Below are 27,527 nucleotides of genomic sequence, written 5' to 3' on the forward strand. Positions count from 1 at the left end.
ACTTACCCAGCTGGGCTTCCTACCTCTGCCCCTCAACCCAAGCCCTGGCCTCAGGGAACCTGGCTAGCTGCTTGAGACCCAGTCTCCATGGCCCTGGCTCTCACCCCTCCCCCAGGGAGACCCTATTCCAGACTTGACCTCTGGGTGCAGATTTGTCTCCTTGATGGCAGAGAACCTGGCTGACGTCCCTGGCCTCCACTCCACCTGCCATCATGATGGTCTGGTCCGGCAGGGGCCACTCAGCCCCTGCTCGCCCAGTGTGCGCAGTCCTTCAGGCTTCCTACTGCCCCCAGCCAGTGGCCCCACAGAGAACGCTCTCCTGGGCTCCAAGCTCTGTGGCTGTGGGAGGAAGTGCAGAACCACCATCTGGTTGTAGTGATGAGATTCAGACACGAGGCAGCTCATTAGGGAACAACCAAGACAGCATATACTTAAGCCCAAGGATCTGCCAGGCAGATTCTGCGGGAGCTTTGAGGGAGGCGGAGGGGGCGAGGGAGGGAGAAGGCAGATGGGTGAGTAGGTGGGGCTGGGGGGAGGCAGGGCCTGATTGGAAGCCCCAGCCCCCACTCAGAGGCAGGATGGAGAGATCAAGCTGCCTCCCTAGCAGTGTGGTCTGGAGAATGGGAGAGTAATGCCCCAGGCTGTCTGGAGCAGGAGGGGTTACTGAAAGTTCCCAGGGGTGATTTGGAAAGGACTAGGAGAAATGAGGCCAAGCAGGCCTGAAAGTGGGCAAGAGGGTCCCCAAAAGCAAGGAGAGTGGGCAAAGGCCCAGTGTCTGGGACAGGGGCTGACAGGGAGGGAGCAACACAGCAACCCACAGCTAGCTGGCCCCAATGAACCTGAAAGCACAAGTTACCCTAGCCTATGTTTTGGGGAGAAGTTCAGGCAGCATTTGGGGGCCCTGGCTCAGCAGCTTCTACATGGAGGAGGTATTTTTGATGCTGTCCATGTTCCATACAGGCCTGAATTCAACCAGGAGCACAAGGAAGAATCTCCCATTGGCTGCTGACCTGTTCTCTCCCAACTGAGTGTTGTGCAGGCAGGGTCTCCAACCTCAGTGGCCCAGGGACACCAAGGACTCCTGCGGGCTCCCCAGAGGCCTTGCCTCTCTCCTGTCACCCCTGCACATGCTCACAGTGAACATGACTTCCTGCTGCTGGTAAGGGTGGGCTGGGAGCCCAGAGATGTGAACTAGGCTGAGCAGGATGGCTGGAGAGGCTGTGCCAGTAGGGCACCCTTCAGAATTCATCTGTTCCCCTTGCAAGATTTGAAGATGGTTCCCCTGCACCCCAGGAGCTTCCAAATACCCTGGACACCCAGGAGAACCAGGAATTCAGAGGTGAGAGAAGGCAGAATTCAGGACTCAAGACAGGTTTCAGAACTTGTGGTTTATTGACACTTGAGCACAATAGCCCTGGGAGGAAGGAGATCGCCTTTCTGGGCTCTCATCCTGGGACTTGTCCCTACAGTCAGGGGAAACAGTCATCCCGTAAAACCTCTCCCAGAAACCTCACTGAAATGTGCACAGATAAACCCTTGGCAAGGCTGGCACAGCATGTGAATGGCAAAGCTTGGTGAATTTGGCAAAACTGTAGAGCCTTGCAAAAGCACAGGCTCCCAGCTACCCCCTTTGGACTATGGCAGAATCAAACCAAATGGCTTATTTTGCACAAGCCCACCTAATTTCCATTTAGCTGGCATGGGGGGCGAGGCCTAGGAGCTGTCAGAATTGTGCCCCTGGCCCTGGGGATACTGCTGAGGTAGCTGGGGAAGGGGTGAGGCTGGGACTACTTGTGGGCCCAGGGAGGACAGGAGACAGGACTATGGCCAAAGGCAGGGAGGAGACAAAAGCTGACCTAGTACCTCAGTGAGCTTGTGCTTCTTCCTGGGGCCCGAATCCTGTTGTTCTCTCCCTAAAACACACCTATTGCCTAGCCCTGAATGCTGAGCACAGGCTGGGTTGGGGAGGCCATGCATCACCTCAGAATTTCAGCGGGTTGGGAGTTTGACTAGCCGCTCTGGGGAGCCGGGCTGTGCCTGCCCCCTCTCAGGCCCTCCCACCTCAGCTGCCTACCTCTCCCACCCCTGCTGGCTCTGGATCAGCTCTACCTGTAAAAGCAGGGCTGGAATTCTCCAGCTTTTGTATTCCATATAAGGCGCTGGCATCAGTAGCTCAATTCTTTTCCAACCCACTTAATTTTAAGAATAGACACAAGTAATACTTATTCACCCCTCCCTGCTGGCAGTGGGGGAAGGGCCTCAGAACCGGCAGCATCTCCCCTCCAAATTTCCAGAAGCTGCTGCAGACTCAGTGCAACCCTGTGCCCTACAAAGGGGAAACTGAGGCCCAGGGTAATGCAACAACTGACTCAGATTGCATAATGAGCTAGTGGCAAAGGTGGGACTTGAGAATGGGATCAAGGTTTCTGGACCAGTGTCTTGGCTAGGGGCACTCTTGGGACTGTGTCCTGAAGAGGAAGTGGACCAGGATGCTCAGAGGTTGAAGATTGCCCAGTGGCTCCCAGTGCAGCTCAGTCAAGATGGAAAAGACCTGCTTTGTGCTAGCACAGGCCAGCCCCTGAGCAGCGGGAGAACTAGGACTCCCTGGGCTAACAACGGGGTCACACCAGACAGCAAAAGCCTCTGTTGTTTGACCCCAGCAGCCTGGTTCGAGTTCGGAGAGGTGTCAGGACAATCCTGGAGAAATGTCCTGGTGGAGCCTCAGATCAGGGCACAAATCAGGCCACCAAGTGGTGGAATCCAGGCTCCACGCAGTGAAGCTCCTCTCTTGGCAGCAATCAATGGAGTAAGATTAGCAAAGAAGAGAAAAACAAACCCATTGCTCCCTCCATTAAGGGCATGCCTTCAGGATGCCAGGCTGGTAGTGAAGGGTGGGCCCATGTCCAGCCTGTTGCCAGCCTTGTGCTGGGAGGGGCTGACGAGAGGACTTCTGGCCCCCAGAAGGCAGCAGAGCCTTCAAGTTAAATGGGGTAACACATGGTCATGTTGGTTGCCAAACATTTTCTGAATTGCATGACCATGTTTAAGATGCTTTTTATCATGAGGTCCTGAGCAAGGCATTGACTACATGGCCTCAGAGTCTTCATCCTGTTGTGGGGGTGGGGTAAACTCAGAACCTGCAGGCGGTGGTCCCCCATGGCTCCTTCCCTTTCTGCTGGACAGCCCAACTGCCTCAGGAGGGGTGGCTCTCATCATCAGCCCCTTCCCCAGAACTCCCTTCAATGCCACTGGGGTCAGGGGCCTCCCTATGCAGATCTTTCTGGAGCCCTGCGGTTATTGGTAGATTCAGAATACCTCTACAGGACCTCCTGGCCTTGGGGACCTGGCACTAAGCTTCTTCCCACTGCCCAGTCCCCCAGCAACATTCTGCTGAAGACTCAGTTAAGCAACCCACTGCCCTTCCCAGACTTGCCAGCCTCTGCCTGCAGCAGCTCTGCCCACCACTACAAGCCCAGGTCCTCCCACCAGATACCTGTCTGCCCCTGGGTTGATTTCTACCTCAAGCCCTCACACAGCCCTGCCACCTTCAACTCCACACAGCAGCTGTATTGCCCCACTTGATGTGAGCAAGTGAAATCACCTAAGTTTTACCTTCCCAGGGCAGGAGGGGACACAGGCAGTCAAGGCTGGGGGCAGAAGAGCAAGGCAGCAGAGGCTGCCAGTTATTGGCAGAAAGAGGGGCATCAGTTGGGCAGGTGGGACAGACTCCCAGCCACATCCCCACTGCCTCCAAACAGACCCACAGACTTGCAAGAACCTCTTACATGTGTTTCTGAGTGAAACCAATCCAACTACCAACACACAAGACATTCTGGAACATTTCAAACAGCAGCAAGAACCTGCCTGCTCATGGAGCTCAGGCCCTCAGCCTAGGGTCCAGCCAGATACCAAGTGGGGCCAAGGAAGGTGGGGATCGGGCTCCTGGGGTCTGGCCTGGGTGACCTGGAACAGCCCATGCTCTTAGGAACTGCCTTGCTGACTGTCAGTGGCTCATCACAAAGTGGCAAAAAGAACTCTTCCAGGAAGAACTCTAGCCTAAACCATCCACCGTAACAAAATAAATCCTGCTTTTGTGGAAACTTAAACATGCCTATTGGCACCTATCATAGGCTCGGCAGATTCTAGCATTTCCTAAAACTGTTTAAGGCACTTGAATGGCTTATTAACACTACCTGAAAAGGTTTTTGTTTCAATCTTGATTTAAGAAAAAAAATTCAGTAATACTGCAAAAGAAGTTTCCCCTAAAAAAACACACCAATACATAAGTTTCCTAAGGAATAAAATAAATGCTAAGCTCAGCTTAAGTTATTTGACACAACAGGTCACCTTGGCACTGACAGAACAAAGACAAAACCTGAAATACTGCTTCTGAATTAGACTTTTCCCTGGAAAAAAAAGAACACAAGAGACAAGTGCAGCATCTCTGAGCTTCCCCTCCCTGGGTGTGCCAGGGATGAGAGGGACCAGTGAGGCCAGAGCCACACATGTCATGGCTGCCACTGCAGATGCAATCCTAGATCCTCTCTCGTTTGGGAAGCGAGCTCAACCAGCTAGGCCCCACCAAGTGCGTCTGGAGACATGAACCCTCCCAGCTGTGGCCTATGAGGAATGGATGAAAAACCTGCACTGGATGCCCAGGGCGTGTTTGCAAGTACCCATGGCTCCTGGGTCTGCCCAAGGGTCCCACACACAGGGTTCTGCTGCCTGGTGTCTTTGGTCTGGCTGCAGTCAGTGACTGTGGCCTCTGGTTCCATCCCTGCCTCGTAGGGAGCAAGAGCCAGTACAGTTCCCAGGCCATCTTCTCTTTGGTGAGGCTTCCTTTGGAGGATTCCTTTGTCCCACTGCCTGTCACGAGAAAGGTGTGACAACCACCATCCCATGCAGTTCTACAGCCATCAGGAGGGACCAATGCAGCAGCACAAGAGGCTTGGGGTTCCCAGGGAAAAGCACTGCTTGGGTGGTGCCCACCTGCCTACCACTGCCTATTGGGTCCTTAGGCATTTGAGGGGTAGGGTCATAGGGTGGGGACCAGGGCCCTGGACATCCTAGCTTCTCCATGGAGTGTTGTTCTCTGGCTCTGAGATATCAGAGACAAAGTTCTGGCTTCTCCTGTCTGTCTGAGATTCCCCAGGCCCCTGGGCCCCACCCTCCAGCAGGTCTCGGGGGTCTCTGAGGAAGACCACTATGACTGTGATGTTGTCATGGGAGCCCCGCTCCCTGGCTGCAGCCACCAGCTCCTCAGCGACATGCAGCCCTCTGCCCTGATGCCTGACCAGGTGGCTTTGCACAAGGCCGGCCACCTCCTCGTGGGGGACTACGTCAAAGAAGCCATCACAAGCCAGCAGCAGGTAGTCCTCAGAGCCGGTCAGCTCCCGGGAGGCCACGTCTGCTTCTCCAGACACATAGGGCTTCTGGAAGACATCCCCTAGGCATGGGAGAGAAGTGCCTGGTGTCAGACGATTGGGCGGCCTGCTGCTCCATTCACCTTGCCAGGCATGGCCTCACTGTGGCCGCCCTTTCTCCAATATCCAAGCTCACAAGCAAGGACACAGGGTGAAAAGATAACTTCACATGGAGAGGATGTGACAGATTTATTCTGGTGTTCCTGAGGAATGAGAACCCAGCAGGGCCAGAGTTCAGCTCTACAAAACAGCTTCTCACTCCTCGTGGAGCAGGGCCCAGAGTGAGCGGCCCAGGACATCACGTGGGCTACGGCCCTGGCCCTGCTGAGCTCCCGATAGCGCCCCTCAAACACCTGACAGGCACTCAGCTAAGCTTACTTCTCCTCCCTCACACCTGTTCTTCCAGAAAAATCTTTCCATCTAGATTTTTCCGAGGAAGTGTTTCAACAAAGAGATAATGACATATAACTTGGACCACAGTTATTTGTGTGATATGTCTGTGCCCGTACTCTCCAAATTCCATTCACAATCTGATTGATAACACAACCCTATTGACGACAGGCACCTTTTCAGCACGACACTGCCATCCCCAACAGCTGGGCCCAGAGGTCTGAGCTCTAGGTAGCCTTTCTCTCCTGCCCCTCGCCTCCTTACCAATGGCTCTGGAGACGGCCAGGGTCCCGTTGACTCTCCAGCAGTCCATGTAAGACACGAAGCCACCCAGCGCTTCAATGCGCTCCTTCTCGTCCTGCGGAAGACAGCCAGAGTGGGGCCTAGGCGCTCTGACGGGGTAGGGCATCTAGTACTGCCAGCTGGGAGATGAGCTGGTTTCTAAGACAGAGCTAGGAGCCACAGCTCTTGAAAGGTGCCCAAATGAGGCATTAGTAACACAGTGAGAAATTATAAATAACCTAATCGTCCTTCAGTTGCAGGAATGGCTGAACAGGTTATGGTGCAAATACAGACAGGCCATTTATAGACACCGACCAAAGCCCATCCCTGAGCAGCGTCTCAGGGCCAGAGAGATGCTCACAGGCAACAGAAAGAGCACAAGCCCCAGGGTCAGATGGCAGGTCCCTCAGCTATCTCACTTTTCATGCAGGACACTGTCCCTTCTCTGTAAGTTGTGCGAGGAGACCAAGCGTGTGCTACATGTGGTCATTTGGCAGGGCTGGATGAAACCTGAGCCAGGCCCTGGACAAGCCCTGTGGCCCTGGGTCTTCATGCTTCTCCTCCACCCACAGACCCTGCCCGGCTCCCCAAAGGACTGTGTTGCTCCAGGCCTCAGAGGACAGGACAGAGGCCCAGTCCAACTGTGAGTCCTGAAACCGCTTTGGTTCTATAAATTCCCCCAAAGGGTTTCCAGGTGTGAGCCTACTGCTTGAAGGTGGTAATAGTGCCTGCTGTTTGATGGTGAGCCTGACACTTGGAAGGGGTGGAGCCAGGCCCAAGCATGGACATCTGTCCTTGCTCTTTGCCTGGTGCCAGTCTGCTGAACTCAGGCAGTGTTTGGAAAAATGCTACCTGCAAAAAGTCCACAGTGGGCCTCAGAGGAGGTGCTGAACACTGAGCTTACATGGGTGCAGCTGGTAGATGCAGAACCAGGACCCCAAGCAAAGATTTGTATCTAGTCCTAACTTGGATCACATGTTACCTGGCTGCTTGTCTTGGGGTAGGAGAGTCCAACAGAGAACAGGCACTGGAGGCCCCAGAGAGACAGAATACCTGCCCCTTCCTGGCTATGTGCTTTGAGGAAGTTATTTAACCTCTCTGGGCTTCAGTTCTCTCCTCTATACAATGGGGAGAGCATATATAGAAGGCAGAGCACAGGCTGTGAGCTGCTGTGAGGTTAAGGAACGCTGTCATTTCTGCTGCATTGCTTTCTAGAAGCCACAAAAGAAAAAACAGTTCCACACAATTACATAAAACCAACACTTCCAGATGGAAGAGCCCATAAAGAAAGACAAAAGAATTTGCAAGTCGCTGCACAGACAGGGAGTCAACCTCCCTAAAGTATATAAGATGCCTACAGATCGATAAGAAAAATAGCCACAGTTGAGGACAAAAATGGGCAACAGACAGGAACGGGGTGTTCTCAGGAAAGGTGACATAAATTATCTTCAGCGTTTGAGAAGATGCTCAAGCTGGCTCCTTAACTGAAATGCAAACTAAACGAAGGCTTCTCACCTATCCAACAGCAGGACCTCACACAGCCTGAGGGGGCATTTGGCAAACCTGTACAATCTGACTCAGCTATTGCACTTCTTGGAATGTGCCCTGTAGATATACCTGACCCTGAACAAGGAAATGCTGTACTAAGCTATTTACAGCTGCCTTATTTCTAGTACCAAAAGACTGAAAAAAATCTCACTGTTCATGAAGGAAAGATGGAAATGAATGGAACTCCACCAGCCCTAGGAGAGGATGGGAACTCTTTATGCGTATGTGCTGATGTGGAACACCCACCAGGCGCACAGGTAGAGGAAAAAGCCAGTGCAGAGCAGCATGTGGGGCCTACAGGCATCCCCCAGATGCGCAAACTCTCGCTCTCCCACGTCAGGAGACAGCATGGACACTTCTGTGAGATATGGTCTGAGTAGGAATATGTCATCCTCGCTTCCAGGTGAGAACCCTGAGGCTCAGGTGGGTGAATGACCTCAGCATAGCTTCTGCCTAACAAAGCCCCTAGCCTGGTTCCTTCCAGCCCAGCATCACCTCCTCCCTCCCCTCATTCCCCATAGCCCAGGTGGGCCGCTCCTTGTCTGCATGCACGATAAGACCCTGCACATTGACTCCATTTACTGGGCTGCCTGCTGGGCACAGAGCCCAGCTCTCCCCTGCAGCTCTGGGCTCCATGTTGCTGTGACAGAAGGGGTTCATTTGGGACTACTGGTTGTTAATGTCCCAAGCTTTAAGGGACCTCTGGCCACTGGAGTCAGACATAGGAGCTCTCCCCATGGAAGAGTGCCAAGGGTTTCCTGGGAAGATAGTCCAGGGTCCCTTTTGCTTCCTAATCTGCCCCAGCAACCCCTGGCCAGGGCTTCCTGACCATCTGCTTCCCTGACAGGCTCAGCACAATGGGGCCAGGCATGTCCCAGGTGTGAGTGGAGGAAGCCCCTTACCTGTCGCTCAGGTTTATGCGGCTCCATCAGCTTCACCACCTGTCCCTGCTGTACCAGGATGACCTGCGAGTCCCCGAGCCAGGCGATGTGCAGGGTCTTTCCTGTGATGAGTGCACACACACCTGTGGTTCCACTCTGCAGCCGCTGTAGGAAGAGAAGGCCAAGAGCAGTGAGGGCGGGCCAGGCACCTGCCCCACGCGCAGGCACACGTGGCCCAGGTGGAAGAACTGCTGGAAGACTGCTCAGAGAGAAGAAAGAGCTGTCGGTGCATGATGGGCACCGTGAAGGATACAGGATTACGCCGAGTGCAGGGAGAGCACATCTGTGTGATCTTATTTATATCAAACTCTGGAAAATGCAAAGTACTGTCTGTCAGAGAGCAGAGGAGTGGGGAACAGGTGGGCAGGAGGGAGGGACAACAGGGCAGGAAGAAACTTCTGGGGTTGATGAATATGTCCATTATTGTGAGCGTTTCACAGGTATAGCCATATGCTAAAACCTATCAAATTGTATACTTTAAATATGTGAATTAATTATGTGTCAATTATATCTCAATAAAGATGTTTAAAAATAATAAACTAAACTAAACATCTGCTCAGAGAGTTTTCTTACCTACTAGGGGTGATGGTGGCCAGGAGGGCTGAGATGTCAGGTTTTCACTGGTTCCTACCTCACTATTTTAGATGCCTTATGGTTTTCTGTTGTCTGGCTTTGCTGATTTCCACTCTATGCTCAGAGTGTCTGATGATGGTGCAGCCCCCACCCCAAATCTCACCAGCTGTGTCAACTGGGGAAGCTCAGCTAGGCCTCAGTTTCCCATTTTCTAAAATGGACATGATCTTAGTATCAATCCCACAGGGCTGCGGGAGAACCTACTGAAGAGAACACAAGTAAGGCTCAGTGGGGGGGGTGTGAGTGGGGGTAGATGAGTTCTTTCTTCTTTCAGAAGCAGATGCTTCATCCCTGTGTGGCTCTAACTCTGAGAAAAGAACACTCTGAATGGACACCAGTTCCTGCTGAGACCCTGCCCAGGAGAGCAAGGGGAAGTGCGGCTGTGTACTAACATGTTTTCTTTTCTGTATTTTACAATGCTTTCTCAAATCAGGGGCCTTATTAATCCTGGACAGAATCACCCCCTACCCCCAGGGCCAGGTAATTCCTAAACAATGACACAATGCCAGCAGCATTTAGTGAGGACCTTCCAGCCCCACCAACCACTTCCATTTCTATCCCTCTACAGGGCTGGGCCTCTCTGATGCTAATGGCTACTAGCCCCCACACTCTACAGGACTGGCCCACCTGTCCTCACCTCTCGTTTGGCTTTCCAGAGGAACATCTCATCGGTGCGCCGGAAAGCTTCTCTGAGGGCTGCCTCTGGGTCTGTGCGCAGCTCCGGCTGGCGAGCAGCATTGGCATGCACGTGCACAGCAGCGTACCTTGCAGCATCCACTCCTCCATGACCATCAAACACTGCAAAGTAGGCGCGGTCCACAGGGTCCTGGTGGGGAATGCAGTGGGAGTCACTGCCCTGCTGGCCTCATGCCTGGCCGAGGCTGTGACCCAGTCGGAGGCTCTCATCAGGCGCTGACTGGAAGGGTCAGGAGGGGTCTGGAAGATTCAGCATGGCCTTCGCCATCAGACAACCCTCCAGTGCCTCAGATCCACCTTCTGTACCGAGTTGCTGGGAACATAAGATGAAGTAAGATGTACCAGGTGGCTCCCAGTGCTTGAGACAGAGCAGGGCTCAGCAATCATGAGTCTGGGTGAATGTGGTGGGTGAATCCCTGAGCTGGGAAAGCAAGGCAACTAGTGGCTTCCCTGGCCCAGAAGAGCTGGGATGATGAACTGGGCCTCCTAGAACTCCTGGAAGAGCTTTGAGAGATGTCTAGCACCTCAGCTTTCGGACGGAAGCTGTAGGCATCACTCCTATCTCGGCTCTGGCTGGAAGGTCTGCTTGGCACTCAGTAGTTTCCCACCCCCTGGGCAAGCCCTCCTAAGCTGTCCTGATCGGGAACACTGGCCTCTTGAGCCGCCCTAGGCCCGGGAGGTGGAGCACTGCAGGTGGAGCACTCACGGACAGGCCGAAGAGCTGGTTGAAGGTAGGAAGGCACACGTGCCGGTCTTCCATCCTGCGGCGAGTGTTCCGGATGGCATGAATGGAGACCAGCCACTGCTGCTGTCGAACCCTGGCAGTCAAGGGCACTTGCTTCTGCCACTGGCTGCATACTTCCCAGAGTTGGTTAAAGAAGCTCAGCGCCAGGCCCTTGGCATCCAGCACTGATGGGTAAGATGGAGGGTTGTTAGGGAAGCATCTACGCAGGCCATCTGGAGCTCTGCTTGCTCTCCCTGCCCCCACTTCCTGTGGCCTCTACAGCTCTCAAGATAGCCCCATCACCGGTCTGCACAGGCCCCTCCAGCCCATCACACCCCAGGCAGACCAGCCTCAAATGAACTGTGCATGACAGGCTGTGTCATCAGCAGTGAGAAGTGTCTGGTTTGGCAATAGGCACCAATGGCCTCCTGCCCCACTCCATTCATAGAGCCCACCACAAGGAAAGAGCCAGAAATGCACGGATGATTTAAGGGCAAAGTACAGAATCACTTATAATTTTGCATTAATTTGAAACAATGTATATCCATGACAGAGTAAATTATGGTCTATTCTCTGGACAAAGAATTAAGCTGCTATTAAAAATGATTTTCGCAACTTAATATGTAAAGTGCCACTGACCTAGCAACTGCACTCCTGGGCATTTATCCCAGAGATATTAAGACTCTGTTCATACAAAACTTGTGTATGACTGTTCACAGCAGCTTTATATATAATAGGTGAAAACCGGAATCGGCCCAGATGTCCTTCAATGTGTGAACAGTTAAACAAACTTGGGTACATCATGCCATGGAACACCACTCAGCAGGAGGAAGGAAGGAGCTACTGACACACACAGAAACCTGAATGAATCTCCAGGGAATCATGCTGAATGAGAAAAGCCAACTCCCAAAAGTTATATACTGTGTGATTCCATTTATATGCATTCTTGAAATGACGAAGTTATAGAAATAGAGATTAGTGGTTGTCAGGGGTTGGGGGGAGGGGTGGGGGTTAGGGTGGTCATACATGAGGAAATCTTGTGGGATGAAACTGTTCAGTATCTTGACTATGTCAGGATCCTGGTCATGATATTTCAGTATAGTTTTGTAAAGACGTTACCATTGGGGGGAACTGGTAAAGGATGCCTGGGATCCCAATGTGTTATTTCTTATAACTGCATGTGAGGCTATGGGTCTCCCAAATAAAGTTTAATTTAAAAAAACTAAAGGGTAAAATAAAAATGGACTTTTACAGAGTTTGTAAGCATGCAAAATGCTTAATGTCATAATATTAAGGAAAAAAACTGATATTAAGGAAAATATCATGAAAAAAGGAGGAATGAAAATTCCATATCATGAGTGTGTGAACCAGTCTTCAACCACTTGGACCCAGAAAGTAAAAGTCAGGGAAGGCACACAGCCGCAATGTCCGCAGTGGCTGTCTATGGTGGTGGTTTATGGGTGGTTTTTTTCTTAAGGACACTTTTTTTAGTGCTTTCCCAATTTGCCACTACCAGTGTTAGTCCCAGGTGATGGTTTTAAAATATGCCAGAAGTTCTTTGATACTGCTCCCTTTAAGAGTGGGAGCTCCGTTCCCTCCCCTTGAATGTGTAACTCCGTGACCTGATTCTGATAAATATAATAAAACCGAAGTGACCATGGGCGGCTTCAGATACCAGGTCCTAAGAGGCACTGTGGCTTCCACCTTGTATGCCCTGTCTTTCTCGTCTCTCTCTCCCTCCCTCTCTCTCTCCCTTGTGAATCACTGGCTCTGAGGGAAGCCAGCTGCCATGTCATGAGGATGCTCAGGCATCCCTGTGGCAAGGCCACATGGTATAGAACTGAGACTTCTTGCCAACAGCTGTGTGACTGAACCATCCTGGAAGTTGAGCCTCTGCCCCCACTGGCCTTTGTCTGACCTCAAGACAGACCCTGAGCAAGAACCACCAGCTCAGTTGCTCCCAAATTCCAGACCCACAGAAACTGTGGGATAATAAATGTTTATTGTTTTAAGCCCTTACATTTTGGGGCAATGTTATGCAGCAACAGGTAATACCCCCTACAACACGGATTTTAAAAGAAAATTTCAAGTCCTACTTAAACCTGGCTCTAAAGGAAAGATTAACAAGGAACGAGTCCAAAGGAAACCTCAGGTGCTGCACCTCAAAGACTCAGTTCATTCTGATATACAAATCCCTCCTGGGACCCCTGCGGGCCCAGGTGCTGGGGCCAGGTATAGCTGGTCACCTAGGAGGGTGGCCCCAGGGCAAGTAACTAGAAACAGGGCAGACTCAGGAGTGTCACAGGCCACACTCGAAGGATTTGGGGAGCTAGAGAAGGAATAGCTCGTGCCCAAAGGCAGTGGCTACAGAAGAAAAGAAGGGCCAAGGCCAGGGGAGGCATGGAGGGTCTGCGAGCACAGGAAGCCTTGGGGAAGATACTTCTGAGAAAATCCACACATTGGGGGTGTCTAGAATTGGCTGCTGCCACCACACCCAGAAGTTGGTGGCCATTCAGGCATTTGTCAAGAACTGGGTTTTATCAGGTCTGAAATACCCAGGGAGGCACAGAGCACCATTTACTCTCTTGCTACTGTTTTCATCAACGTGTTTAAACTTGAATCTTGGCTCCAGCAAAGGGCAAATACCAATAAGAATAAGCTATGGGGAGGATCACCTGGCCCACACACTCCTGATGCTGCTCACAGGACACACCTGCTTTCCAGGCACCCAGGGAACTGCTCACTGGGGAGAGGTAGCTGGTGGCTCCACCTAATCCTGTCACATAGAGGTCTTAGTCACATCTCTGCCCTTAGGTGATGATTCTCATACTACCCATGGATAGACTTTAACTAAGTTCTACCCCCATGACAGGGACAGCTAATCAAGGCAGGGAGACCAGGCCTGCATGGAGGGCGGGAGCAGGGGCCCCCAAGTGGAGGGCTCTGCGGCTGCCAGCCACCGCACTGCTCCTTCCCTGCCAGCAGGTGGTGCTGATCTCCTGCCTGAAAGTGGGCGGGCAGGGGCGAGAGCCTTAGGGCTTTGTAGAGAACAATGACTGCCAGTCACTGAGCCACTGTCTTCAGCTTGGAGGCCAGAGGAGGCTGTGCTGGGATGGAATGAGGGCAGGGAGCCTGGGAAAAGGGCAGGGGACCCGGACAGAAAGGCCCTGCACCTACTGCAGGGACAGGCTGTGTTTTTCTTCTCTTTTCCTGGTCTGTTCCTGGCTTTGCCCTCAGTGCTCCCACTAATGCTGAGATAGTCGGATAATACAGGAATACCTTGTTTTATTATGCTTCACTTTATTGTGCTTAACAGATGTTGCATTTTTTATAAACTGAAGGCAAGATTCCTCCCCCACCCCAGCAAAAAGATTATGACTTGCTTTATAGCGCGGTGGCCTGGAACCGAATCCCCAATATCTGGGAGGTATGCCTGTAATTAAGTGACATGAGGGAGGTGTTAGCAAAAACACTATATAGCCCTAGCTGGTTTTGCTCAGTGGTTAGAGCGTCAGCCCGCGGACTGAAGGGGAGGACACCAAGGTTGCAGGCTCAATCCCCAACCTCGGTCAGCAAGTTAGTGGGAGGCAACCAATCTATGTGTTTCTCTCACGTCGACCTTTCTCTCTCTCTCTTTCTCCCCCTTCCACTCTCTCTGAAAAGCAATGGGAAAAAATATCCTCAGATGAGGATTTAAAAAGCACTATATAAATGAACCAAATCAACACTTTAAACTTACACGTGTGATATGTCAATTGTATCTCAATTAAAAACTATGAAAGTAACACAGTCCAATAGGATATGGCAAAGGAAGAGGAATCTGCTGAGGCTCCTACTACTCTGATGGCCAGGTTGGGCCCCAGAACCTGCTCTGCCTTCTGCATCTCATCTGGCCTTCAGCCCAGCCTGAGGTCTGAGTTGCACCTTTCACCAGCAACGTGGAAAGACACCAAAAGCTGGCACCCAACCTGGGCCCACAGCACACTCCACCATAGGCCATGCCCGAGCAACCCTTGCTTGATGTAGTTCTGTTCTGACATGAACCGATATTTTGGTGAAATATGATAGAAAGGAATTACTAGGGAAGTGAAAGGAAGACATACAAAATAAGAACCTTGTCTCCTTAGTATAAGGTTCACTCTGTTTCTGGGTCCCTTTTACCGCATGGCTCGGGATTCCCTGCTGACCACTGTCCCAGGAGCAGGCTGCCTCCCCAGGCTCTCACAGAAACCCACTAAGTCTTTACCTGATGGGGTTGGGTCAGCCCACGCCATGGGCGAAGCTCTGGCATTTTCCACTGGCTGGACATCAAAGCTGCCTCTGGGAACCCACTCCCACCTCACCCTCCCAACTCCCACATCAACACGGGCTGATTGATGTTGGCTGAGGCAGAAGAGCAGAAGCGTGACCCAGAGACAGAAACTTGGTGTCCTCCCCTGTAAAACAGGCCACACATTACTCATCCCCTGGCTGTTCTGAAGCCCAGTGAGTGGCTGCTGTGCTCCCCCTGCTGACTTCAGGCTGTGAGTGCTCTCTCTGTATCTTGATCCTGCTGCCCCATCATGAGCATGCGCACGTGGAACTGCCCCTTCAAGGTTCTCAGCCATGTGCTGCCACAACCATCTTTCCACCAGCAAAACAGGAAAGGTGATGAAGGCCAGGTGAGCCTTGCCTTCTCCCACACTGGTGCTTGCCAGCAGCCTGCCCCTTGTCTGCCTGGCAAGTCTGTTGCCTGCTAAGCCTGGGGTCCCGAGAAAGAAAACTCACGGGTCACAGGGGCCTTTTCTTCCTCCACTTCCTCGCTGTCCTCCTCCTGCCTAGGTAGCTTCCTGAATTCAGAAAGGTCTGTCTGCAGCAGCTGGGAAACGGCTTCGTGGGCTAAAGATGAAGCAAGTGGTGGTGGAGCATTCCTGGAAAGGGAACAAGAAACGAACTGGGGCCGGCTTCTCAGCAGAAGCCAACATCTGAGTGTCAGCCCGAACCCTCCAGAGGAAGATCTCAGGCCCCCCTCCACCTAGGGAGGCTGCCCTGGAGGCAATGACCACTTGCACCCAATGTGGGGCCACAATGAGCAGGTCGGTCTCTGGTCCTTGGGGAGCCAATGTCCACATGATACCATTACCTGGGGCCTGTGCTGCTCCAGATGTGGGCTGAGGCTGGTGTAGCAGGGGTGTCACAGACTTGTGAGTTGTGTCCACTGGCTTCCATGGCCAGGCCAGGCAAACTGTCCAATGTCCAGCCTAATGACAGGTGCCTGGTCACCAATACCAGCTGGGGACCTTTGGGTGTTGGGAGCTTATGGGTTGAATTGTGTCCCTCAAAATTCATATGTTGAAGTTCTAATCCCCAGTGCCTTAGACTGTGATCTTGTTTGGAAGTAGGCTGGTTGCAGATATCATTAGTTAAGATGAGGTCACCCTGGAGTAAGATGGGCCCCTAATCTAATAACATGGTGTCCTTAACAAAGGGGAAATTCAGACATAGACACACAGAGAATGCTATAAGGGTGAAGGTAGAGACCAGAGTGATGAACCTACAAGCCAAGGGCAGCCAACAACCACCAGAAGGAACCAGCCATGCTGATACCTTGATCTTAGACTTCTAGTCTCCAGAACTCTGAGACAATACATTTCTGTTGTTTAAGGTACCCAGGCTGTGGTCCGTCATCATGGTCACCCCAGAAAACAAATCCAGGAAGCACGGGACCCTTGGGCTGTGCTTAGAAGGCGGGCTGTGCATGGCCCAAGGGGTCCCCGGTCCATCACAGCAGCTGGTACAAGGGGATGCTGAGGGCAGGGAGGCAGGTGTCAGGGAAATGGGGAGCCATGACCTTGGAGTGTTTTGAAGAGGGACGTGACATGATGGGATAGGCTTCTCTCTGTCCTCTCCATTCAGGGTGGACGGAAGGGTAAATGCTGCAAGGTGGCCAAGGCCCTAGCTGAGGAGGGCCTGGTGGTGGACAGGAGGGGAAAGAGCAGGCACTGGGCAGGGGACTGGACAGGTTCCTTGTCCACAGTGAGTCTCAGGTTTGGCTGAAGTCAAGAGGTCTGGGGCGAATGGGCATGTAGTCCGGCCTGGAAATGGGGCCTCTAAATGAATGGGGGTAAGGGCTAGAGCCTGAAGGAGCTTGCCTGGGTAGACAGCAGCTGGAGGGCTGGGAATAGCTGGAGAGATGGCAGCCCAGGGTGGTGGAGGAACAATTCTGGGAAGCAAGACTTGGTTGAGTGCTTCAAAGGTCACAGCCAGGCTACCCAGAACAGACCTGGGGGGTCGGCATGGGCAGGAGTAGGAAAGCAGATGGAGGGAGGAAATGGAACTTCGAGCGCAGGAGAAGAGGGACAGGTATGTGGCAGCTCCTAGGATGTGGTGGGGATGGAGAGACTGAGGCCAGTGGGGAAGGACAATAGAAAATTCTGCCATGGGTGCACTTTTCCATGGGCTCTCTTGCCTGCCTGCCCAGCCTCCAGCCTCGGGGCCAGCTCCCACACCATGTTCCTAGGAGGCCCTTCCTGGCTCCCCCAGGCACTACCCCTGGTACCCCTACAGCCTTAAGAATATATTCTGACCCCAGCTCTGGCCAGTGTTTCTCACTGGGTAGAACATTGGCCCACACACCAAAGGGTCGCAGGTTCGATTTCCACTTAGGGGCACATACCTGGGTTGCAGGTTTGATCCCTGGCCCCAGTTGGGGTGTGTCGGGGAGACAACTGATCGATGTGTCTCTCTCACATCTATGTTTCTCTCTCTCTCTCCCCTCCTCCCTCCCTCCCTCCCACTCTCTAAAAACCAATGGAAAAAATATCTTTGGGTGAGGATTAACCAAAAAAAAAAAAGAACATATCCTGACCCCAGAATCTGTCTCCTCACCAGTGGGAGCCCCTTGCAGGCTGGAGGACATGTGCTCACCACCCTGTGCCTTTCCCTGAGGGCTGGGGACCAAGGTCCAGTTCAGGTGGCCTGTGATTCTCTGCTGGGCTGACACTCTGAGCTTCACCCTGAGGCCAAGGACCTCCCATCAGCCTGGCGGATGGGTCACATCCCTTTGGGACTAGGCATTTGTGGTGTCTATAGCTAGTCTTAGGAATCTACTGGGATGAATGAGAGGGTGACTCAGGGGAAGAAGCCCCTGGCACTGCCCTTGAAAAACAACCAGCCAAGACATGAGAAATGAGTTCCTCTGCTATTTGGGGATTTCCTGCCCACCACCGGGTTTTCCTTTCTCACAGCAGGGAGAAAGGGCGCCTGTTCTCCTGGTGAGGTTGAGCTGTGTCTTCCTGCAGGCCCTCTGAAGTCCTACTGCTGAGGCCACTGAGCTTCCGGCCGTGGGGACCAAGACAATGTCTGGCTTTGGGCCACAGGCTTGCTTCCTGGATACCTCTCCGTTTCATCCAGGGGTTCCCACCCAATACACTCACAAGGCACTCAGGCCCTGCACCAGTCGGGACTCCTAAAGTGGCCAGAAGATGCAGTGAACGGGACAGGTGTGTGTGCAAGGCCCGGGGACCCAATGAACACTCTAGTCCCACCCACCTTGGAATTTAAAAGGCATTTCCAGTTTAGCAGCAGAGATGAAAAGGCACATAAATAATATAGTGCAAGGAATGCACTGCTTGGGGACCTGAGATATGACACAGAACTGCTAACAACAGGGGAAAGACAGGATGTAAATTATCACACCCTTGAACTCGGTGATCTGACTTCCAGACAGTTTCATAAAGGATATCATCTAAAATCTGAAAAAACTCCATGGACCAATATGCTCAAGATCCCTTTCACCCAAGAGCCCGCACACTCGAGCTCCAGGAATAGGAACCAGCTGGGGGGGGAACATGTGTGGGGTGCTCCTGACAGTCACAAGAAGTGTAGACAACATGTGAACATCTGTGGCTACATAGGAAAGAACAACTAGAAAAGGACAAATATAACTGAAAATAAATCCACTAAGATGGCTGGGAAATATAATACTTTGAAATATTACATTTTAAGGTGCTTTAAGTCAGATTCACAGAGGCCAGTACCATCTGCTCCAGTCTCAGGCCAGGGGGCTGTGACACTGGTCTCTTCTGTCATTAATAGTCTCAGGCCTGCTCTGTCATCCTGTTAATTAACGGGGTGCCCATTTAACACTTGAGCCCACGCCTGCTGCCACCTCCTGCCCTCTCAGCCTCGCCTGTTGCCAGGGCCTTGAGGAGCCCCACTCCACCTAAGTCCTGCTTTTCCCTACATTTACCCTGAGACACCTGCCCTCCATCATAACTAAAACTTGCTCCCCCCCCCAAGCCCTATGCCCCACACACCCTGGGGAACAACTCCTGACTTCTCCGGCTCAGACCTCTCTCTGGGCAGGAGGGTGGTCACCTGCTCCTGCTCGGTCACCCTCCTCTTCCTCTACTGTCCCCCCCCCCCCATTTCCACTGCTGTGAAGCAAAAACAGCCCCACCCATCCTGGATCCTCCCCATCCTTGCACATCCCTTCTCTGAGCCCTCTCCCTCCCTGACCTGAGAAATGACCTTTAAGTTAGCCCCAAGCTGTGGCAAATCCCTCTTCTAATGCTGTGCCCCTTGCCCAGAGGCCCAGCTAACCTGGGGCTCTGCTGTCACCCAGGCAGCTTTCCTACCTTGGTCCCCAGCTTGTTTCTCTCTGTCCCTCTGGAAACATTATCCTTGGTACAGCAGTGTGCTGGGTCCTCTTGTTCTCCTCAAGCCCTGGTCAACAGAGGTACCAATCCTCCCGAGCCTGCTTTTCCTCCCACAATCCCTGAACCCCCTGGGCCCCTCAATTTCCCTTCTCCCATGAGTGCACTGTTGAGCCTGGCTGGCTCCCTCTCCTCCTGTTCTTCCTGCTCCTGGCCCTGAGGGAGGCAGAACTCTGGGAGCCCTCCCACCTCCCACACCTCTAGCACCCATCCAGCACCCCCAATATGGTGGTGTCAGGTCCCAGGCCCGCTCTGCTCCACCTGCCTCTAAAATACTTCCTCAAAGTCAAACATGCTGACAACCCCCTCTACACATGCCATTCCCTGAGGGATATGGTCACTGGGCATTTTCTCCTGAGCTCTGCGGGGCCATGGGGGATGCTGGGATGGGAGTGGCCCAGAAGTAAGCCCACAACTGGGGCCTTTGTGCTCAGCGATCCAGGCTCCCATGCTGCAGAGTGGGTAACTCTGCTAGTGGGGGGCAGGTGTGTGGGAATGGAGCTGACCTGCTGTAAACGAAGCACACTGAGGACAGAGCCATGTCCTGATTTTAGGGATGATGCAGTGACTAGGGGCTATAGGTGTGGTCCCTCAAGGACGGATGAAGTTCACATGAATACCACATGGCCTGCCAGCTCACATGCCATGAGCTTTCCCATATCACTCTTGAAATCTGCTAAGCTGGTTGTGATCCCTTTCTGTGTCTCAGCTTCCTCGTCTGAGAAAAGGGGGAAGCACCACTACCTCTCTGTGGGACAGCATGGCCTGCAGCTGGGCCCATGGCCAGGCCCTAACCTGTTTCAACATGGAGGTATAACCCATCTGGCCTCTGTCTCCCTATCAGTAAAACAGGACCTACTACTTAGCACCTATCGTGAACTGAACTGTGTCCTCCAAAATGACATGCTGAAGTCCTAACCTACAGTGGCCCACGATGTAACCTTATTCAGAATTAGGGTCTTTGCAGGTCATACTGGAGCAGGGTGAGCCCCATATCCAATAGGACTGGCATCCTCACAAGAAGAGAAGACACACAGAAAGACAGGAAGAGACGCCACGTGAAAACAGGCACATGGGAAGATACCATGCCATGTGACAATGAAAACTAGATTGGAGTGGTGTGTCTCCAGGTCAAGGCACACTAAGGACTGCAGATGACACCAAAAGCTAAGAGAAGGGTCTGGAATAGAGTCTTCTAGACAGCCTTTGTTAGAGAACATGGCCCTGCTGACACCGCGATCTCTGACTGCCGGCCTCCAGAGCTGAGACAATACATTTGTGTTGCTCTAAGCCATGCAGCCTGTGGTAGTTTGTTACAGCTGCCTTTGGAAACCAACACAGCATTGTCACAGGGATTCACATGGGGAACATAATTTGCACAGGGCAGGATATGTGGGATAAATGCCAGGTTCAAGGTCAGCATGTGGCATATGCCATGCCCCTTCCTCCTGTCCTGTGCTGTCCCCTCCCAGTGGGTGCATGGCCTACCTGCTGCTCAGGAAGCCCACCGCCAACTCGGCCAGTTCGCCCTCCACCTCCTCCTCGCTCAGTGCTGTCCCTGGGATCTTCCACGGCAAAGGGATCTCTGGGCTCAGTGGGGCTGGGAAGTCTCGGAGAAACTCATCCAGGAAGCTGGGGGTTTCCTCTGCCATCTGGCTGCTCTGCTCTGGGGCTCCAGAGGACATGCCCAGAGCATTCCAGGGGGCCTGCTGCCAGGGTTCCAGTGAGGATTCACACTAGGGAAAGACATGAGGGTCAGCAAAAACAGAGAGCATTCAGCATCCTGCTGTGGGGTATTAGGGCCCTTCAGTGCTGACTAACAGGTCTCCTGCACCTCCAAGCATCACACAGCAGGTGCCACACCAAGCCCAGGGCTCAGGGCAAAAGGTCAGGGCAACCCAGTTTCACACACAGTTCAGGGGGCACAAGTAAGTGGGAGGTACAACCCTGGCTGGGCTGGTGTGATCTGATGTGGGGGAACCTAGAGAAACGGCTTCAGATGGATCCAGGAGCAGCAGCTGTATGGATGTTCTGAAGGAAGGCATGTTCCTGGCAGAGATGGCCAGCACGCCCAGTGGGGGGCAGGAGAGGGACACTAGGACTAAGCCACTGAGGCAAGTGAATGTGGCAAGTGAGGGGGTTCAACTTGACCCAGGATCTAGACATTCAGGAGGTGAGGAAGTGATGGCAGCAGGGCTGTGAGCCTAGAAGTGGTATCGAGAGGGGAGAAGGGTCACCTGTTGGGGGAAGGAAGAAAAGGGCCTGGAGAGGTTGGTAGCAGGACCCACATGCAGGAGAGGGCTGGCCCTGGGCTATTTCAGAGATGGACCAGAGGGGGAGCAGGAAGGGCTCCTGAGAGGCTGTGGGGTGCCCCAGGGTGTGGGCAGGAGGGAGGCAGAGGGTTAATCCAGGACAACTGGGAGTTTGGGATGTAGTCAAGCCTTATAAGTACTCTCCAACAGCAGGAGTCCAGGCCTCCTAAGGTCCGGCTGGAAGACAGGCACTGTAGACGGCACAGGCCACTGACCTCACCATCCCAGGCATAGCTCCAGCCTCAAGGGCTCTTCCTCACAGCAACCATAGGAAGGCAGAGGGCTTACTAGTTATGAGTCCCTGTACATTACCTGCAACACTCCTGGGAGCCAGGATAAACTCCCATTTTACAGATGGGAACACTGAGGCTTGGGGAGGGGTAGTCCTTTGCCTGAGAATGAATGATGGGGTCATAGAGGGATTCTGGAGCCCAAGCTCGTCATCCCTCCCTTCCTCCACCCCACTTCTCTCACATCTGGATGATGGTGTCACTCATCCCCATCCTCCACCCCAAGGTGGGACTCCACCTCCTCTCCCCCAGCTAAGAACCACCTACTCCACCTCAAACCTGGCCCCTTTCTTCCCAGCCTGCTTGTCTCAGTTTATATGCTAGCAAAGGTCCTATCGGTCAAACAAACCCATGGCCCCAAGGGTCCGCTAGACTCCCGCCTCCTACTCACAGCCCTCCAAATCCAAAGAGTCCCATAGGTCTTCCACTCATTGCCCCTCCGGGTTAGACTCCGCAGCCCTCCTTACTAATATACACATCTGGGTAGTAATCTCCCAGTGCCACCTGCTCCTGACAGGCTCCTCACTCTTCCCCTTCCTTTCTTCCTCTTCATAGCATCCAGGCTGGGAAACTTTTCTTTGGGAATAAATTGCACAAATTTATCCCCCAGAAAAATAAAGTCTCTCTTTCTTTTTTAAAAATTTATTGATTTTTAGAGTGAGAGAAAGAGAGAGACATCGAATCATTGCCTCCTGCACGTGCCCCAACCCAGGATTGAATCCACACCTGACTGGGAATCAAACCTGCTACCTTTCAGTGCACAGGACGACACTCCAACCAACTCAGCTACACCAGCCAGGGCAAAAGTTAATTTTTAGATGTAAACACACAGAAATAATATAGGAATGGGGCCACATGTGATGGGACATGGGGACAGACTTAAGTTCACTGTTGCCCTTCTCTTTGCTTACCAGTAGAAGTGAAAACAATGCAGCCCCAGTTTACAAAGGCAAGCAGGTTAAAAGCTCAAGATGTAAAATAAAGAAGGGAGACCACTGCATTATGACCACCAGGGTAAGACTGTGAAATGGGGAGATGAGGAAAGGCTGGGAGCTCCGTGGGGTGGTGAGGGTCAGCTTTGGAGGAGGCTGTCCGGGCCATACCAGTGCCAACAGATACAAGAATCAAGCCAATGAAAACAACAAGATGACAGCAAGAATTTCCCAGCAGGCTTGGACATCCTTGGGCAGAGAAAGAGGCCTCCTCTGCTTCCCCCTCCTCTGCATTCAAACGTTCTGGCCTCCTGTTGCTTAGAAGAGAGAAATGTGAGTAATGTGAAGCTGCCCCAAGCAACACAGTGTCCCAGCTTGGGTTGGGAAATGCTGAGCCCAGAAACAAATACTCCACAGGCATTGAAAACTCAGGATCCAAAGTAAAAGTGTCCTCACTGACCTCCCCAGAATGCACGGTAGGGTCCCAGTTGGAGAACCCTGACCCACAGTATAAAGCAGAGAGTTCAAGGCCCTTCACCTTCGACCTCACTTGCTGGTAGTGCCACTGCTGGACATTTTGTAATATAGGAGCCTCCTAGCCTTGGGATACTGTTTTTTATGCCTGGGACCCTCCCCCACAAGAGGGCCAGTTTCCCTGGGGTTTGGGGCCCCTCCTCTCAGCACTGCAGCACCGCAGACCTGGTCTCTGCCACCGCCCTGCTCACCACACAGGGGGTTGAGGTCATGTGCCCTGTGTCCACTGCCTCAAGTCCAGGGTCTGGTATGGGCCTGGACAGCAGCCTGAGTGGGACATGTATGCCAAAGGGGGCCCAGGGAGCGAGGTAGCACAGGTATGACAGTGCTCATGCGCAGGGTTGGCCTGTAGTCTGGGGTGCAGGCTGGCTTACTCTCAAGGCCTGCACTAGCCCATGCTCCTTCGCTACACAGGTGGGTGGCCCAGAGCCACCCTGTCTGCTGAGGACCAACCAGGCTTGTTTCTGCCTCACCTAGAGGACTCGAGGTGCACAGAGAGGAACCAGGACATGGTTTCCGTTCTCTGGGGCCCAGCTGGTTTATGACATACAAGCAATTTCCTTCCCTGCCCTTCCTTTTTGCAACAAACTCCCAACTCTGTGATGGAATCATGTGGATGTGAGCAAAACAATCCCTGCCCTTGGAAGCCCAGGGCCTAGAGATAAAGGCAAGAAGACTGGGGGGGGGGGGGGGGGGGGGGGGAGTTTTGCAGAATTCCTAACCCAAAGGGGGACCCAGAGGTGGCCCTCGGAATGCCAGGAGGTATGGGGGATAGTGCTGTGGCCCTGAGCTCTCAAAGAAACAACTGAGGAGACAGTCTCAGGAACCATGCAGTGGCCGGCAGGCAACAAGACCAAGCAGTGCAGGATGAGGTGGTGCTGAGCCTGGTGCAGGGATGTCCCAACTGGGGATGCTGGTAAGGGGCTCAGGAGGGACATGTGCATGACTTGGTGCAAGTCACCAAAGACCTGGGGTGAGTCTGGGAGGGATACCGGGCCTCCAGAACCCAATGCCACCTGTCTCAACCAGTCTGGCTAAACCTGGCTCCTGGAATGACGCCCCTCTGCACCATTCATCAGCAGGCAGCCAGAGTGGCCGGAATGACAGTGCTGCCAGCTAACAGCTGCCAGGAGCCCACAGATGCCATCACTGCTTTGAGTACTCTTCCTGGATCACCTCTTTTCACCTCCCAACAATCTGTTATCCCCACTTTATACAGGTGGGGGCTGCAGTATAAGGGCCAAGTAACTTGCCCAGTGTCCCTCGATGGGGTTCATGACTGGCTCCTAAATGCAACGGAAACCCTGCCCATCCTGCATCCGTCACCAGCTCCAATTCAGCCTCTCTCACAGCCCTGTTTTCCATTTCTGTGCCCCTTGCCCCTGGCACAGCCCCTCACCTCCGTGATCCTGTGCCTTCCTGGTGGGTGGCATTCCATTTTGCCCTGAGGCCTCTCTAGTCCAAGCTCTGCTGAAATCACACCACCTTTGGAGTCCAGCCCTCTGTCTTCTGTGGCTCTAGAACACTTTTGCTGACACCTGACTTGTAAAAAGTTCATTTTTCCCCCATTTAAAATACTGCTTTTCCTCTAGTGTACTAGTTTTGACTCATAAGTTCAACTACAGCTTATTTGTACAACTGCATTTTCCTAGGTCTGGACAAAACACTTGAGTCCTGCTTGACTTCAGAAGCCCCGTGGGGGAAAAATAGCAATCCGTACTTAGAAAAGGAAACTGCATCGCTGTTACAAAAGCATTGTATTCAGTGTTAAAAATTCTTCTACAGATGGAGAATCTTACTTCTTTACCTCTGAATAACTACTGGGAAGAGTTTGTATACGCTTCCAGATCTTTTCATATATATATAACATACAATTTATCATTCTACCCATTTTTAAGGGTACAGTTTTTTGGCATTAAGCACTGTTGTGCAGCCACCACTTTTTACAGGCTTGACTTTCTCACTAGAACTGTAAGCTCCCTGAGGTCAAGGAGCCTACCTCTGTCCTTTCTGGTGTTAACATGCTTCTGTGCATGGCAGCCGGCAAGTGTGATGGCAGAGGGAAGGTGCTGCCTTCCTTCCTCCACCAGTGGGTGGTGCGGGCTGAGTTGTGCAGCCTGAGGTCTGGAACCTTCGAAGAGGAAGCTAAAACACTGTAGAATATGGTGGGTAGCTGAGGAAGATTTTAAAGAGAATTGGCATCAGGCAATATCTCAAAGGAATTCTACAAATGAACCTGTGTGGTTTATAGTTTTCAAAGTGGCTTTTGTTTGTTTGTTTGTTTACCTCTTACAACTATGCAGAAAGTACATGCTCTTAGGTCACGTGGCAGATGAAGAAATAGGCTCAGGGACAGTGAGCAACCCACCTAAGGTCACTAAGGCAAAGCCAGACTCAAACAGGATCTTCAGATGCCTTTATCAGTTCCACCTCAGTTGCAGAAGGAAAAGAGTGAAATCTGACAACAGGCTGGATATTAGCATAAAGGCCAGAAATGAGCTGGAGATGACCTCAGAGTGCTGGCCCTCACAGTCTCTCTCCCAAAGTGGGAGCACAGCTCCACCCAAAGAATATGCCCCAGGGAGTGCCACGAGGACATGTGTCACTAGGGACATGTGTCTGGCTGGGTGGAAGGAGTCCATCACCATCCACCAGGCCCCACTAGGTCAGGCCCTGCATTAAAATCCCTACAATCAGGTGCCATTTCTATTGCACAGTGAGGTTAAGGGGCCTGCCTGAGGTCACACAACTGCAGTGGTGAAGCTCATGTTCTCCATGTCCAAGGTTCTATCTCACACATGTCCCGCTAAAGCTGCTGCAGCCCAAGCACTGGCTTTACGTAAAACACCTTAACTACACTAGGAGGGCCAAGAGTGACAGCAGGCCATGAGGTGGGGGCACTGGGGCAGAGATGCAACCCTGCAGAGGTGCAGGGGCTGGTGGGGTAGGGGTCTGGGCAGTGGGCCCGGCCCAAATGCTCCCGAGTGTGGGGGGGGGGAGAGCCACACTCCGCGCAAATGGGGGCGGTTCACCCCTCAGCACCCCATTCTGTTTCGGCCCTCAGTCCCCACATGGCCTTGGCTCGGCCACACCCCCGCCAGGCCAACGGCCCCAAGGTCTGCACCCTTGGCTCCCCAGCTCTCCCAATTCCCCCCCCTCAGGTTCCTCAGCAGCTCCTCCCGCTCTTCAGCCCCCTACTCGGCCCCCTAACCCTCTGAGCCTCTCCATCTCGGCCTCCCTGCCTCGGCCCCCCACGCCGCCGCTTCCCGGCCTCAGCGCCCCATTTCACCCCTGCACAACTAGGGCCCGCACCTGAGCCTCACCCCAGCGCCGTCAGCCGCGCAGTCCCGCGCCCCGGGTTCCCTCACCCCCAGGTCAACGCGGGCCTCACCTGCCACTCAGCCGCTCCGCGCCCTGAGAGCCACTCCAACCGGCCCCGCCCACTTCCCGTCCCCTGCCGCCGCTGGCGTCGCGCAGGCGCAGTCGGGCCCGGGCGGGCGGGGCCCGGCCTCTGCTGCCCCCTGGCGGCCTCCAGGCTCGTGACTGCGGCCCTTTCATTTCAGGTGAAGAGCGGCCCCCCTGGGACCTGGCTGCTCCCTGGGGACTCGCTTCCCGTCTCCAGGCCCCAGCCGGGAACGGGTGGGGAGCTGCGGGAAAGCAGCCCCCGTCGCCCGGCGCCGGGAATTAAGCACCGTGGGCAGTGAACAGCCGTTAAGTGGTCGGGCAGGGATGCACCCTCAGAGCGCCCAGGGCCCGCCATCCATCGGGAGAGGAGGCCTGGGCCACCATACTTTTAGGGACTCTATGTTTCCGATCCCTGCTGTGACAATTACCACAGACTTACACAGATTTATTAACAGTTCTGGAGGTCAGAAGCCCACAAGGTCTCAGTGGGCTGAGTTCAAGCTGTCAGCAGGTGCGTTCCTTTCTGAGGGCTCTAGCGGGAATCTGTTTCCTCACCTTTTCCAGCTTCTAAAGACTGCTCCACTCCTTGCTTGTGGTCCTTTCCATCGTCAAAGCCAGGAAAGTAAAGACATGGGCCACCCAAATAATGTGGGATAATCTCCTATTTTAAAGTCAAGTGATGAGCAATCTTAATTCCATTTGCAATCCTTATTCCTTTTTG

General features: G+C 53.1%; 1 protein-coding gene across 2 annotated transcripts; it reads right to left on the reverse strand.

The window, feature by feature from the left end:
- Positions 1–1,369: 1,369 nt before the first annotated feature.
- Positions 1,370–26,849, reverse strand: PPM1F (protein phosphatase, Mg2+/Mn2+ dependent 1F; the record flags this gene model as incomplete). Of its 2 annotated transcripts, XM_081123641.1 has the most annotated exons (8): positions 1,370–5,446; positions 6,078–6,171; positions 8,546–8,689; positions 9,855–10,043; positions 10,620–10,822; positions 15,405–15,547; positions 20,822–21,069; positions 26,793–26,849. In XM_081123641.1, the coding sequence occupies 7 exons, from the start codon at positions 21,016–21,018 to the stop codon at positions 5,067–5,069; spliced, it is 1,350 nt and encodes a 449-aa protein (XP_080979767.1). In that variant the 3' UTR covers positions 1,370–5,066. The 2 variants fall into 2 exon arrangements, with proteins under 2 accessions (XP_080979767.1, XP_080979768.1); XM_081123642.1 differs by lacking the exons at positions 20,822–21,069; positions 26,793–26,849 and adding an exon at positions 19,256–19,296 and having other exon boundaries at positions 1,371–5,446.
- Positions 26,850–27,527: the final 678 nt, after the last annotated feature.

Source organism: Miniopterus schreibersii (genome assembly GCF_964146895.1).
Source record: "Miniopterus schreibersii genome assembly, chromosome: 20".
NCBI lineage: Eukaryota > Metazoa > Chordata > Mammalia > Chiroptera > Miniopteridae > Miniopterus > Miniopterus schreibersii.